The 15,617-nt window shown below is 35.5% G+C and overlaps 2 protein-coding genes across 2 annotated transcripts; one reads left to right on the top strand and one right to left on the bottom strand.

The window, feature by feature from the left end:
- Positions 1 to 6,479: 6,479 nt before the first annotated feature.
- LOC113448812 (olfactory receptor 8U3-like) lies at positions 6,480 to 7,430 on the bottom strand. The gene has a single exon (XM_026719617.1). The coding sequence runs from the start codon at positions 7,419 to 7,421 to the stop codon at positions 6,480 to 6,482; it is 942 nt and encodes a 313-aa protein (XP_026575402.1). The 5' UTR covers positions 7,422 to 7,430.
- A 2,119-nt stretch (positions 7,431 to 9,549) lies between these two features.
- Positions 9,550 to 12,638, top strand: LOC113448809 (olfactory receptor 5AR1-like). Its single transcript, XM_087935599.1, has 2 exons — positions 9,550 to 9,573; positions 11,697 to 12,638. Exons 1-2 carry the CDS (start codon positions 9,550 to 9,552, stop codon positions 12,636 to 12,638), a joined length of 966 nt encoding a protein of 321 aa, XP_087791725.1.
- Positions 12,639 to 15,617: the final 2,979 nt, after the last annotated feature.

Genomic DNA, 15,617 nt, shown 5'->3' with positions numbered 1-15,617 from the left:
AAGCAAGCTGCTTGATCGGCTTTGAATGGGGTCCCCAAGCCCATTGGCAAAACCATGGCTTCAAGGCCTTGTGAAAAAACATTGATAGTAAATCATGCTTTATGGCCTAATGCAGGGGTGGGATTCAATTTTTTTAACAACCAGTTTTGTGGCCATGGCTTAGTTGGTGGGTGTGGCTTGGTGGTCATGTGACTGGGTGGACATGGCTTGGTGGACATGTTATTGGCTGGGCATGGCCAACTCAATATCACTCACATAGAGGCACGCATCTACTTGCCTGGCCTCTCATGACTGTGGGGATGCTGCAACAGTCATAAGTGTGAAAAATGGTCATAGGTCACTTTTTTCAGTGCCATTGTAACTTTGAATGGTCACTCCACACAAGCAAGGTACTGGCAAAGGAGTGAAAAAAAACTCCAGAGAAGTGCCTAAGACAGGAAGTCTAGTCCTGCCAAGAATGTAATAAGGGTTAACAGAGAGGCAGTTTCTGTAAGCAACACCAGAATGTTTCCTTCCTGCCTTCCTTACAGGATTAGGCCAGTAATTTCTTTTAACAACTGGTTCTCCGAACTGCTTAGAATGTTAACAACCGGTGTTAGAGAATAGGTGCGAACCTGTAAAATCCCACCCCCCAGCCTAGTATAATTGTTGAACTTAGTCAATATGTTGAAAGCTTATTAGTTTAATTAGGTCATCTTCTGAATCCATAATGCAGTGTTGAAAATTTTATAAAGAATATTTGTATCCTTAATAATATCTTGACAGTATTTTAGTACTATTTTAGCCACTTTATTGCTTCTTTTGCATTAAAACTTGAAATATGTCAGAGAGGAGATTCATGTTTAATCAAAACTCTTATGAGAAGCTGACATTATGGGGCAACCTAACCCTGAAGATTGTTGGCAAATCATTTTGGTAGATCTCATGGAAAAAAATATATTACAGGTAGTCCTTGACTTACAATAGCTCATTTAGTGACCATTCAAATTTACAACAGCACTGAAAAAAGTGATTTATGACCATTTTTCACACTTATGACCACTGCAGCATCCCCATTGTCACGTGATTTACATTTAGATGCTTGACAACTGGTTCTTACCTATGACGGTTGCAGTGTCCTGGGATCACGTGATCACCTTTTGTGTCGTTCTAACAGGCAAAGTCAATGGGGAAGCCAGATTCACTTAACAACCGTGTTACTAATTTAGCAATTGCAGTGATTCACTTAATAAATGTGGCAAGAAAAGTCATAAAATGGGTGGAAACTCATTTAACAAATTTCCCCATTAGCAACATAAATTCTGGGCTCAATTGTGGTAGTTAGTCGAGGACTACCTGCACTGTAATAAATTGTAAATTTTGTTTCTTAAGATATTCATCTATTTTGACTAATCCCACCCAGTCCTTTCTCTATTCCTTTCAGGGACATCTTGTTTTCCATGAATCCTTATAAGAAGTTACGATAGATTTTTCAATAAAATATTCATTTCTTTATCTTATTGAACTCCTCTAAAGATGTACAGCAATGGTTGTGTTTCAATTTTTGTATGCTGGAGATCAATAAATGGGAAGGCACTGTGATTCATATGTTATGGGCCTCCTTTGTGTTGGCTTAGTAAGGTAACAAATTGCATAGGAAAATGACATAAAAATTAAATATGTTTTATTAAATTATATTTTGAAAATTTGGAGTTAATGAAAACATGAAGAACTTTGGATATACAGGCATAAGGAGCAGCTAAGAAGGTTGTTTTACTGTAGTAGAAAATCCACACCGCACTTGATTTAAAATCCTGGATGAAAGACATGTCCACAAATTATACGTATTTTGATTTTATAACAATATTATGAATTATCTGACCAATATGATTCCAAGACTCAATTTGTTCTTACAGATATTATCAAATTGTTATTATTAAAGAATTATATAATATGCAATAATTTAATAATTATTTGAAAATAATTCCCTTTATTGTTTCACTGCTATTTTCAGGATTATTTTGTTTTGCCTTTTACCTTAACATTTATTACTGAGTTTGATTATTGATTTTTTTCTCATTATACATTAACAAGCAATTTTATAAAAGAGTCAAAATGAAACTAATGACATTTAATTATAAAGTTAAAAAGGAATTCTGAATGTCTGTTGGGCAAATCAATGTATCTGGGTGATAATGATTTACTTTTGTATAAAGATATTGGTCTCCATAAATTTCTTTACACTAAGTCATTAATGCAAAATTTACAGCATTCATCCAAGCTTTTAAAACACATTTTATATAATTCCTTTTTTAAGTGTGGAGAATACACTTAGGACTATTTTGCTACAGGAAAAAGAATAAAGTTCACAGGGAATAATTAAGAAGTATGCTGCAGTTTTCTATGTGGTAATTAAAAATAATAAGACTGCATAAACAAAAAAACAACCAAACTTTATTTTGTGATATTGTCTATACAAAATTATATGTTCATCTGTTTGCCTTCTCTGGAGTAAACATGTGTTTTCATGCTGTCATCTTAATGAAGTCTCATAGGGCTGCCCCAAGCAATTTAACAAGTTGCTAGTTAGAAACAGCAACTTGCCTGAACATCATCTTTTCTTATTAGCAAAGAAAGACTGTGACTATAACTATCCTGACTACAGAAAATACTGCAAATTCCTTCCTAACATCCTTAACTAGCTAATCAGTGCAGAAGAGTGAATATCTAACTCCAATTAATTATTGTTATTCTTGAAAAACCACAAAGAAAATCAGATTTCACACAGTTCAAAAGCATGGTTTTCATAACTTGCTTTTAAAAATGCTAATGCTGATAGAATTATAAAATGACATTGTGGATGGCCTACAGTAGAGCTTAAAACTCTTCTCTCTACTTTTGTATTCATAAATAGCAAGATGATTTGAGCATTCACTACCTCAAATCACAGGAAACATACTAGCTAAAAATATGCAATACAGTTGAGGAATGACAAAATAAGTACAACAGAAACAAACTTGGGGGGGGGTGTTTCACACTTTTCAGAATTCTTCAACTATCAAAAGTAGATTTTTTTTTTCTTAAGTGCTCTACCTATAGCATTGGTGGCTAATCTTTTTTGGCTCCCTTGCTGAAAATTGCGCGCACGCTCGCATGCCAGCACCCAGAAGGCAATACGTGCTGCCCCACCACAACCCCTGCGCATGCACAAGTGACCCCTCTGCAATCCCTGCCATGCTTCTCTGCACATGCGCGTGTGATCCCCACCATGCGTCTCTACACATGTGTGTGCATCTCCCCACCCTCCACCTCCCACGCATGCACGTCAGATATCTGACAATCAGCATGTGCAGCGGGGCTCTTCCGGGCAACCTCTCATGTACCGGCAGAAGTAGCTCTGAGTGCCACTTCCGGCACGCATGCTATAGGTTTGCCATCACTGACCTATAGCAATGCATAATATCTGCTCTTCCAGAGCTACTATTAAAATGCTTGTCTCCCGATATATAATTTAATTAACTTGGCCCATTTTTTAAATAAAAAAATATTTACAAAATTTTATTGAATAAACTTTAAAAAATGTGAACAAATGTGAACATGTGACTTTCCTGACATTTGTTTCTGCCATACATATTACAGCATAAAACCACATACAAAGTTAGCCGTCTACCTATCTTACATTACTAAGTTGATGCTATTTACATATTCATTTCCATTTATATTCATATTTACAACGTAACTTCCTTTCACATTCTTTTTGTATAATAATTTTATCCGCTATCTTTCATTATGTCTTCCACCTTCCAATGTCTTCCACCTTCCTTCTTATAAAGCGTCACAATTTTTTATTCTGATTTCTTTTCTTCGAATCCAACCATTGGTACATTTTATTCCAGACTTCATAGCATTCTGTCTCTTCCTTATTTTTAATTTCTAATGTTAGTCTGTCCATCTCTGCACAGATCAGGATTTTTTTATTTCACTTTCAATGAAGATATTTCCACTTTTCCAGTTTTGGGCATAAACTAATCTTGCAGCAGTTATAATATGTAACATTAAATATATCATTCCTTTCCTATATTTTTCTTCTATTATTCCCAATAGGAACACTTCTGGTCTAAACTCTATTTTTTGGCTGAGCATCTCTTCCAGCCATACTTTTATCTGCCAGCAATATTCTTTTGCTTTTCTACATGACCACCACGTGTGATAATATGTCCCTAGCACTGTATTACATTTTCAGTATTGCGGTGATGCGTTTTTATTCATTTTTGCCAATCTTATTGGAGGAAGATGCCACCTATAAGACATTCTGTATAGGTTCTCTTTGTATGAAGTGGCCAAGGTTAGTTTTCTATTTCTTTCCTATAGCTTTTGCCATTTATCCAATTCAATGTTATAACTGAAATTTTTGGCCCATACTATCATTACTTCTTTAACTTGTTCCTCCTCCATTTTATATTCCAATAGGTATTTATAGGTTGTCTTGATTGCTTTTTCATCTGTTGCTAGTAATATTTTATCCAATATAGTCAGTTCTCTCTGTAGTCCCCACTTGTTTTTATCTTTCTTATAGTGTGATTGGATTTGTAAGTATGCTCACCATTCTAGTTGTACCCCTTCTTCTTTTAGTTTTTGTCTGGATTTTCATTTAGTATTTTACATTTTCATTTAGTATTTCTTTATATGTAATAACTTTCCCCAAATTAATAAAGTTTGGGTGCATTAATGCTTCTAGTATGGAGAGCCATGCTGGTGTTTATATGTAATTCTGTTGTTTGATTTTTGTCCATAGCTTGAGCATAGCTTGGCTTATGTGATGTCTTTGGAAGTACTGGTGAGCAACTTAGCCTATTTTTAACATGCTGGTTCTAGTAAATATAAATATATCCCCACACATCCAGGCCCTCCAGTGGCTAAAGAAAATTATTCTGTATTTTTTATTATATTTTTGAATAAAACACAGTATAGAATATATATGTACACATACAAACACATATATACATACATATATACTTTATTGCAAATAAAATAAAATGGTCAGTGAATAGCCAAGAAAATATAGTATAACAGCAGTACTTATTTCTGTTTACTTCTTGTATTTTAGGGTGGGTTGGGTGACTGAATAAATTTTCTACTGTTTCAGAGCCTAGTCCTGATTGAATGATATGCAGGAGCTGCTGCAAATGAGAGTCTGCTGAGATCTTGTCTTTTATATTTAACTTACACCTGTGATAATAAGCTTACAATATGAGGATAGAGTCCCAAAGGTTCTTTTTTCAAGAGGCAACTAGATTTTTTGGGTTTTCTTTTAAGATGCTTCATTTCTCATCTAAGAAGTTTCTTCAGCTTTGACTGGATGATGGGGATGGAAGGATTTATGCTCATTGCAGACAGCTGGTCATTTGCATCCTTTTAGAGGGTCATTGAGGCCAGCTGTAAGTTTACCTTTGTCATCAGGGTCACCTGAATAGTGCAAATGGCTGTGGAGCCTTCTTGGAACTGCTGAAAGGACTGTGTTGTGGACTGGAAATATATGATGTCATTTCCCTCCCCCTCTGTTGAGAGAAGGCTGTTCAATTTTGACACAGATGGCCTCTTTGACCTCTCTTTCAAACCAGAGGTCCTCTCTGTCCAAAATGTGGACTTTGCTGTCTTCAAAAGAACGCCCTTTGTCTTTTAAATGCAGATGGGCTGCTGAATCTTGTTCTGATGGATTTGTTCTTTTATGTTGTGCCATTCCTTTATGAGGTGGTTGTTTTGTATAAACATTTTTCATTGAATTCTTGACTTTGCAGAGTTCCTTTTTCTTCACTAGTCTTTATCAACCTTCTACAGGAAAACTGCAACATCACCCTATTATATTAAATTATGCTAATTTAGTGGTCAAATTGTATGCTGTTGTTAGTGACCTGGCAACTGTGAGGTTTGATCATTTTGACAATTTGTTATTATGGTAATATGGAATACAGATAAATCTATGTGCCTACAGAGATAATTGTATAGGACATTCAAGACATTCTGGAAGCATTCATCCAAAGCTTTGTGATTATGGACAGATGACTCTAATGAGAGAGTATAGGAAGAAATATGGAGTGAAAAGGTCTTAAAGCAGTAGGTAGTATGAGAAACATATTAAATAGATATAGCAGCTTTTGCCTTTGTAATATAACCATATAGGTGTTATTCTGAAAGCTAAAAGCCCAGTTGGAAGACATTCACCATATATTTTATACAGTAGTTGTTTGCATAATCCCAGCTGAAGGACAGTTAGGGATAGAATAGCATTCAAAGAAAAAGGATGAGTAAATTAATAGAGTAGATCAACATGAACATATCAGCTAGCACATGATTCCCTGGTATGTTCTCTTTGAAATTGTTTATCTTAGCCTGAGATAAACTTGGACTTAGCTAGTCCAAGTCAACAACAAAGTTTATTCCATACTTAGAATGAAATAGATGGAAATAAATTTCCTTTGGGGTGGGAAGGTAACCATTCTTTAATGAAGAACCAGAATTCTCCCTCTTCTCTTCAGGGCCTCTTTAACCTCCTTGTTTCTCAGGCTGTAGATCATGGGATTCAACATGGGGATCACAAGTGTGTAGAAAACTGAACCTATTTTATCGGTACCCAGGGAGTGATTAGTGCTTGGCTGCAAATACATGAAGATCAAAGTTCCATAGAAGATGGTAACAGTTGTCAGGTGAGAAGCACAGGTAGAGAAAGCTTTCTGTCTTCCTTGAGCAGACCTGATTCTTAGGATGGCAGACAAAATAAATACATAAGAGATAAGAACAATAAGAAGGGAGACTATCATATTAAAGCCAGCAAAAACATAGATCAGTATTTGTTTGGTGCTGGTATCAGAACAGGAGAGGGCCAAGAGCGGGAGATCATCACAATAGAAATGGTTAATCACATTTGAAGAACAGAATAATAGTCGGAATGTAATGATGGTGTGGAACAGGGCAACAGAAAAGCTATATATATAAGGTGCAGCTACTAATAGGATGCAGACTCTCTGGGACATGATGGATTGATAAAGCAGTGGGTTACAGATGGCAACGTAGCGATCATATGCCATCACTGCCAGCAGGAAGCACTCTGTGATCATGAAAGTCAAGAAAGACCCCAGCTGGGCTGCACAAGCATGAAATGAAATGGTTTTCTTAACTGCTAAGAGGTTTGCCAGCATTTTGGGGGCAATAACGGAGGAATAGCAGAGATCAACAAAGGCCAAGTGGGTGAGGAAGAAATACATAGGGCTATGTAGCTGTCTGTCAGTCTGAATCAAGAAGATTATGCCCAGATTTCCCATTAGAGTGATGCTGTAATTCAAGAGGAAGATGGCAAAGAGGGGCATCTGCAGCTCAGGGCGTTCGGTGATTCCAAATAAAACAAATTCCTGCACTGTACTCACAGTTGAATTGATATCTGCCATTTATTCCATCAACTCAGTTAATTTCTGCTCAGGAAATGGGTAAAGAAGGAATACACATTCTTCTTTAATGTTCAGTCATACTCTCTCATATTCAAGAGATGATAAATTCTTTTGCGTCTGCTTTTATTTAAAACTTAACCACTGCCTCATTTATTCTACTGATACAGACTGTACCATCTGAAATGATTTTAGAGCAATACCATGAAGATGTGTTCCCATTACAAAAGTGCATCATATATCATAAAGCACTTGGATACCACAGCAATACCAAGAAGATAGCTTATTGCAGTAAAACATCTCACTCCTGTTTGAATAGCTGGAAAAGAGGTTCTAGGTTCTATTTATTAATCCATGATGCACATTGGCATTTTATCTTAGAAAGCAAGTGAGCAACAACATGTACACACCATAAGATGGACCAGGAAAGCTGAAACACACTTATATCAGATGTACTGAAAAGTCCAGAATTGGTCAAGACTCAACTAGCTGCCTGATAAAGTTTCATATATACATTGTAGAATCTCGATTGCTTCCCTCAGGTTTCTTGTTTCTGTATAGAAAAAAGGTATATTTTTAGAAAAATTATAAGCCACATGCAAGAGTTCTCATACTACTGATTTTTATTTCATCATATGGCTTTTCAGAAAATCTTCTAAGAAAGCTAAGACAACACAAACAGTTGATTTCTATGACATTTTCACCTTTGATTTGCACCTCATCCACTTAACATCTCATAGAAAGTTGCTTTGTCAGCAGAATTTGATATCGAATTTAGCTATATGTAGCTAAGGCTGCTCAGGGTATTTCATCTTCATATTATGAACTATCCTGACTTATATTTTGAAAATGAGATAATATGTTGGAATGTAATTACGTTTGGATTTTGATTTCTCCACATTTTGTGTCATACTTTTCTGAAATTTTGATGGAGCAAAAGAGATTTAGGAAAGTGTATTTCATGAGAAAGGACATTGAGAAATGTATATTTTTTGAGGAAAAATAAATATTCAGAATAAATAAAAATAAAATGCATATTTTAAAAATTCAGTACTATTTGTTTTTTTTAAAATCTATCTCAGTACATAGTGAACATTTTCTTGATTTTTTTTAAAAAAACCCTGAAAGAACTTTGTTTTTCAGAAAGCAAGTCTTGGGGAATCTGTGAGCTATTCCAGTTTGATTGAGACTAATGTCTAAAAATAAACCAACCAATGAGTTACTAGGTTATTCCCAGACTAATGCACATTATTTACTCTGAGATTTTCCCCATCTAAATGTAGTTGCAAATGGCTAAGAGGCACTTTTTAGCTTGGTATTTTTCCCAGCCTACCTCTGTCTGCACTTTCTCTTCCATCTGTTATTTGCAGATGCTTGCCTTCATCAGGTATCTGTCCCAGTATGAGTGCCTTTGCTCCTCTAATAATCTGTTTTCAGAGGTTTCTCAACATCTTCTGCTCCTCAGAGATTTTCCTTGTGAGGCTTGACTCCTCTGGGAGAGGAGCTGAGTTTGTAAATAACAAATCTGTAATGATAATGAGATGAAGAAAATATAAATCCAAAATGCACATTCTAGATTCTCAAGGATCAATTAATTTCTGTAAGCCGTTTCTCAACTATTCAAGTGATTATTTACCATATCCTTCTGGGTTGGTGATACAAGTACTGGTACCTATGTCCCATGCAAAGCTGAGACTAAGACAAACAGAAAGCAAAGCAACTGAAGTTCATGAGCTATAACTGTTCTGTTATTCTATAAACCTTTCAACAAATGCCAAGGAAGAGAGAGTGGTAGGCTATGAAATAGGAAACAGCAAAGTCTTCAAACAATAAAAGAGAGAGTTTTTGCCATGCAAATTAACCCAATGGTGTAAGGCTGCTTATTCAGAGTGTTTCTCAACACTCTCTACTTTAAGATCTGTGGACTTCAAGTCTTAGAATTCCCCAAGCTAACTGGACTAAGATACTGAAAACTAATTACTATTTTACTATTGAAATTATGAATGTTTTCTTCTTATATTAATAAATAGTTCTGACAGCAGGTTTTCAACCAAAACTCCCATCAACAACCAAGACCAGGCAGGGTCTTTTAGAACTAGTACCTAGCCAACTCCACATCAGAGATTTTACAATGGACAAAGAGGTGGCATCCTTGGTGGGAGATTGTGGCATAGAACAAGTGCACATTGGAGCTGTATAACACAGAAGCATCAAATGATGCCATCTGTTGCCAGCAGAAGATGTGGAGAAGTTGTCCTGGAGAATGAGGCAGTACTACATGACCTCTTCAATAATAAATTTAAATGTTATATCTTGATAAGTGGCTTGAGATAAAATAAATAACATGACATCTCTTATTTTAAAATGAGATTGATAACCCAAACCACATTACTCCGTGCCCTTTAGATGCTTCAAAAGAGTTCAGTAAGGATTGGTTGCAATTGCCTTGCTGGGGGGAGATGTAATTTCAGAGTTGAAACATTTAACTCATGCCCAGATTTGTCCTATTAGTCACATTTTGGACTAAACTCACAGAATTGTTAATATAACTCTAGACTGCACATTAAAAATGCATATGTACTTCTCATTTAAATCTTGTCTACATCAATCAAGACATCAAGAACTGTAGAGTTTTTGAGAATGTAAGCAAACTAAAATTTATTATACAACATTAGAAAGAGAAAATAACATTGGATTAGTAATATTAGTTTGATGATTTCTGTTGTTATTTGAACTATTTTTTCATTTTTGAGAAAGGGACAAGAAAGATGATTTTCAAGCAGTATGAACAATATTTCAAAGTTGTCCTACTTTATAACATGTAGATCTTTAGGACAAAAATAACTCTAATTTGGTTCAACCGACAGGTTGGTGACATAAATTATTCACAGATCCCCTACTTAAATGATTTTCATTATTCTGCTCTGCATCAACAAGCACACATACACAAAAACAAATGTCACAGGAGAATGGGAACTTTAGGGAATTTTTAAACCAGAGTTTAAATAAATGGAGCCCTCGCCCAACTCAGTATAATCTCTGCAATGCTATCAGTATTTCATTCCTAGGTAAACTGCATATTCTGTTCACAGAAAGAAGTCTTGGAAATTTTGGCTAGAAGCTCTAGCTTACAGCAGACCCACAGCATTACTTGTGTGGGTCCCTCAGAACAAAGAAAAACATGCATGGATGCTGAAATTATAGTTATTTCTTCTCCCACTGAAAGCAGTAGAAGAAATTCGGGCGGGCGGGGGGAATCTATTAAAGATAAGTATAGGAAAAACTAACTTCCTATTCTTTCTGATAAAGTTTAGGAAGTCTTATTGCTGTTCAATTGTCAATACATTTTGAAAATGCATCATATACAAAGTTCTGGCGCTCTCTCAAAAATAGGGGGTAAGTATATTTTTCCTCTTTCTATTTATTTACGAAGAACAGACCCTGCTCTATCATTGGCCAGGACAGGAATAAATGAAGAGTTGGTTATTAACCATGCTGTTCATCTCCTGATAAACTGCATGTCTAAATTAACTTGCCAGAGCACCAAGACAATGATTATCAACCAATAGTAATGGTGTACATAAATTGATCCCCTGCAAGTCATTTTTCAAATGGCAACTGAATTCCAAATGTGATAGTATGCTTTCAGAGATAAATGCAATGTGAGGAGACAGAAAACTGTGATTTCCTGATCATCTGCTTGGGGCATAGCTGGGTGTTACACAGCAAAAATTATGATAATCTGTATTTATAGTAAGCAGAAAAGGGTAGAGGATGGGAGTAAATAATCAGTAGAATAGTAAGGAAAACCATATTCTAACATGTACTATGGTATCCTGATAATATACAGTATAAGAGATCTCAAGCAGGATGTTGTGTCCTAATTTAGTGTTATTAGAAGGAGCAACAAGTCTCCTTAGTTTGAAAAGAGGGATTGAGTTAAATCTTCTCATAGATTTTTCTCCATCTTAACACATCTTTATACCACCATAAGTTTAAGGGATGGCTAGAGGTTATATAAACTAGGGGGAAAAAATACTTGCATTAGGTTATATTGAAATTGGAAAGAAAAAAAAGGCATAGATCTATAGATTTCCAAATAATATAATCTCAGCTAAATAACATATACACTCTCTGTGTTAGGCAGAAATTGTATTGGTCTGGGAGTTTTAGTTGCCTTACAAAGTAAGTAGTAAATTCCAATCTTTGTCTAATTGCATTTTTTCCTCCCAACAATTAATATACAAAGAAGAAATTTCCATGTGCAATCACACACAGGTCTCCAAGTTCATTCTCCTGGGCATCACAAATCAAAAAGAACTGGAACTGCCCCTCTTTGTGTTGTTCCTACTGGTGTACATTATCACCCTGGTGGGGAATCTAGGAATGATCATGCTAATCAAGACGGATTCTCGACTCCACATTCCCATGTATTTTTTTCTCAGTAATTTGGCATTTGTAGACATCAACTATTCTTCCAGCATTTCACCCAATATGTTGGTGTCTCTCTTAACAGAAAGGAAAAGCATTGGATTTGCTGCATGCGCCATTCAAATGTTTGTGTTTGTTATATGTGGAAGCACTGAATGTCTTCTTCTGGCTGTGATGGCCTTTGATCGGTATGTGGCTATTTGTCATCCTCTGCGTTATTCAGTGATCATGTCAGGAAAAATCTGTGTCGGGCTGGCAGCTATTTCATATTTCCTTGGCATTTTCTATGCAGTTTTACACACCACGCTCAGTTTTTCTTTATCTTTTTGTGGATCAAACTTGATTAATCATTACTATTGTGATATCCCCCCAATCTTACAGCTTTCTTGCTCTGATACTCACACCAATGAGACTGTAATATTTGTGCAAGTGAGTATAAACTGTATAGGCACCACAGTAACTATCTTGTTCTCCTATGCCTCTATCTTAACCACCATTTTAAAGATCCGTTCTACACAGAGCAGACGCAAGGCCTTTTCTACCTGTTCTTCTCACCTTATTGTTGTCAGCTTATTCTATGGGATGATCTTCTTTATGTATTTACGACCCAGCTCCACATACTCCTTGGAGCAAGACAAAGTGGCCTCTTTGTTCTACACAGTGATGATGCCTATGCTGAATCCCATGATCTATGCCTTGAGGAATCAAGAGGTGAAATGTGCCTTTCAGAGAATGATTAGGAAGTCTGTTCTTGCAAAATGGAAGAGTAGAACAATAGAGGCACTTTAACTCTGCACTCTCCTAGATTACAATCATATTAAAGCGATTTGCAATTGATTGTTATTTCAGACTGTAGTTCTTAGATGTGAAATGTTTGACCAATTATTGATCTTCAGGTATTACTGAAAGTACTCACATTGACATACAAATGCGGAACAAAGTCATGTCTGATAACTTATTTGATAGTCTACAGACTTGAACAGGATCAGTCCCCGGTAGAATATTAAGGTTCTGTTTCCACAGAAGTTGAAGCTGTGGTCACCCCAGAGGATGTTAAGTTCATATTAGTGACATCTGGAAAAGTAGAACTAGTTACTTTTATCCCTCTCAAAAGTATGTTCAAGTACAGCAATAACAATTAATGTTTGTAGCAATCTCTTTTTTTTGTATATAATGGACAATCACAAAGTTTGATGCATTTGTTAAAAATTTACATTGTGCCAGAATAGTATTTTATAGAGCACCTCTTCTATATCATTGATACAGAAACAATTACAGATGATAATGAAGTGCAGATTCTGTCACGACTCTGATATTCCTTTGTCTTCAGGTTTTCATAGTTTAACATTATCTGAGAAGGTGGTATATTCTGCCTTTCTTCCAAGGGCTGAAAGTAGCATACACAGCACATCCCCTTCCATTTTTTCTATATAACCACAATGCTATGAGGTTGATTGGGGAGAGGGGGAGAAGGAGGGAGGGAGGGAGAGGGAGAGGGAGAGGGTGGAGGGAGAGGGAGGTAGACTTGAATCTCAACCTCCACAGATCGTCCAACACCTAATTATTATACCACAATGGTTTATGCAACCCATAGAAATGAAATATTCAGTCTTACCTGTTCCTATACTACAATGGCATTGCTCAGAATGAAACACAGTAACATGCCAGTACCACATCAAAATGGGGGACATTGTGCTGGTATGGTAGACTAGAGTGTTTCTTAATATTATAAGAGATAATGTAGTGCTGATAATTTGCAGAATATAATGATTTATTTGAAACAAAGAAATTGGTAGTTCTATGATAGGTCAATAAAATGTTTGTTTGTTTGTTTGCTTGTTTTACTCACTTATTTTAAATGCTTTTGTGCCAGTTCAATAAAATGATTGTAAATGGTTTACAAAACATATACAATAAAATTATAGAATACATAAACAAATTCTCAATTTAAGCACGATCACAATATCATAGTTAGCAGCACCAATGTCTATATTAGGTATCTCTATCCTTTATGTCACCGTCCCCAAATGTCTGCTTAATCAAGTTTTCACTAATCTTGCTAATCTTAACAACAAGATTGTTAGCCTTTGTTCAGCAAGGAACGGATTCCTCAAGAGGAGAGCTCCAGCAGAGAATGCTAGTTACAAGTCCCTTCCCAAGACACAGCACAAGGTGTGGGGACAGGTAACATGGTTTCTCTGTATTGTCACCCAATAGATGGGCAGATACTATCTAGCAAAAACAGTCCTGCAGATATCCAAACTCCAATCATGTAGTTCTTTATAAGTTTATTACTAGCATCTGGAATCAAACTTGTAGTCAATACAGCATCTGAAGCTCTGGTGTTTCACAATAACATTCTGTATCTGCTGAAGCTTCCAGATGGTTTTTAAGAGCAGTCCACTGTACAACTAAATACAGATCAACTACTAGCAATTTTAAAGTAAAGATTTAAAATAGTAATTAAAACCGAGTTCCTAAAATTAATGTTTCTATATACCGAAGGCAATATTTTTTTTGACAGTTCTCAAGCACTTTTTAGTTCCTTCATAAAATATTTGAAATCTTGTAAGAAAGAAGCTTACATAAGGTCACAGGAGAATCTAGGAAACACACAATATGCATAGTTCCCTAAATATCCAGAGAAGGACCAAAACCAATGAATTCTCATGTCAACACATTTATGTCAAGGAATTTTATGAAATCTACCCTACAAAACTACATAAGGTGTAATCTTAAAATGCACTATCATGATTCTGCTATGGTGTTATAAACAGAGAGCAAACTGAACGGTCTTGGAAGTATAAAACATTAGAACTGATTTGAAATGATTATACTGGATGGAAAGTCGTTCCTAAAACAATTCGCTTGAGAACTAAGGTTGCCCATTTATATTTTGGAGGAATGATGCTGCAGTAGAAATTCTGTATAGACTTTGTCTTTCACCCATGGTCTTCTTCCAACAGGGTTGACATTTTTTTCCACCTCAAGCACAAAGTCCAGAAGTTGTGTCCATGTAGCAACAAAGGTACTTATATTCTTTTCTTGAATCAAAGCGGTCAATTTAGCCATTTCTGCCACCTCCATCAGCTTCTGCAGCCATTCATACATGGTGGGAATCAAAATGTCCTTCCATTTTTGTGCATACAGTAGACTTGCTGCTGTCAACATACAGTATATAAGACCAAAGTTCAAAATTTTTTCTCCATGTCTTTTTCCATTAAACCCAAAAGAAAAGTTTCTCGTTTCATCTTTATCTTCATTTTAAGAATTTTCTGTATTAAAATATGAATCTTACTCCATAATTTCTTTGCTTTATCACATGTCCACCATAAAAGATAAAAAGTCCCTTCTTTACTTTTACACTTCTTTTATACAACATTCATTTGAAATAACTTTATAGATTTTAGATAACTTATCCAGTGTTAAATATCAGCAATACATCATCTTATCAAATTTTTCTTTTAAATTATAGTTTAGTGTAAATTTTAAACCCTTCATCCACACATTTTTCCATTGTTCAAGCATAACATTATAGTCAAGATTCCTTGCCCACCGAATCATACAATGTTTTACATGTTCATGTTCCAAATTCAATTTCAATAACATTTCATAAATCTTAGCAGTAATTTGTTCATCACATAGTAAGATTTCCAATTCATTCTTAACAAAATCAACTCTTTAATCTTTCTTTCAGTTGTTGATATGTAAACCAATGGCAAACATAACCTTCTGATTCAAGTTTTTTTTTCGATTTTAGTGTAGGGT

The sequence above is a fragment of the Pseudonaja textilis genome, chromosome 1 (genome assembly GCF_049901715.1).
Source record: "Pseudonaja textilis isolate UNSWEBS1 chromosome 1, rPseTex1.2, whole genome shotgun sequence".
Taxonomy (NCBI): Eukaryota; Metazoa; Chordata; class Lepidosauria; order Squamata; family Elapidae; genus Pseudonaja; species Pseudonaja textilis.
Note: the sequence above shows the minus strand (reverse complement) of the source record. Positions and strands in the feature narration are given on the sequence as shown.

Coding starts and splice junctions, on each gene's coding strand:
- LOC113448812 (XM_026719617.1), bottom strand. CDS start 7,421: ATGGCAGATATCAATTCAACTGTGAGTACAGTGCAGGAATTTGTTTTA.
- LOC113448809 (XM_087935599.1), top strand. CDS start 9,550: ATGGACAAAGAGGTGGCATCCTTG. Junction 9,574..11,696: donor ACAAAGAGGTGGCATCCTTG/GTGGGAGATTGT, acceptor AATCACACACAG/GTCTCCAAGTTCATTCTCCT.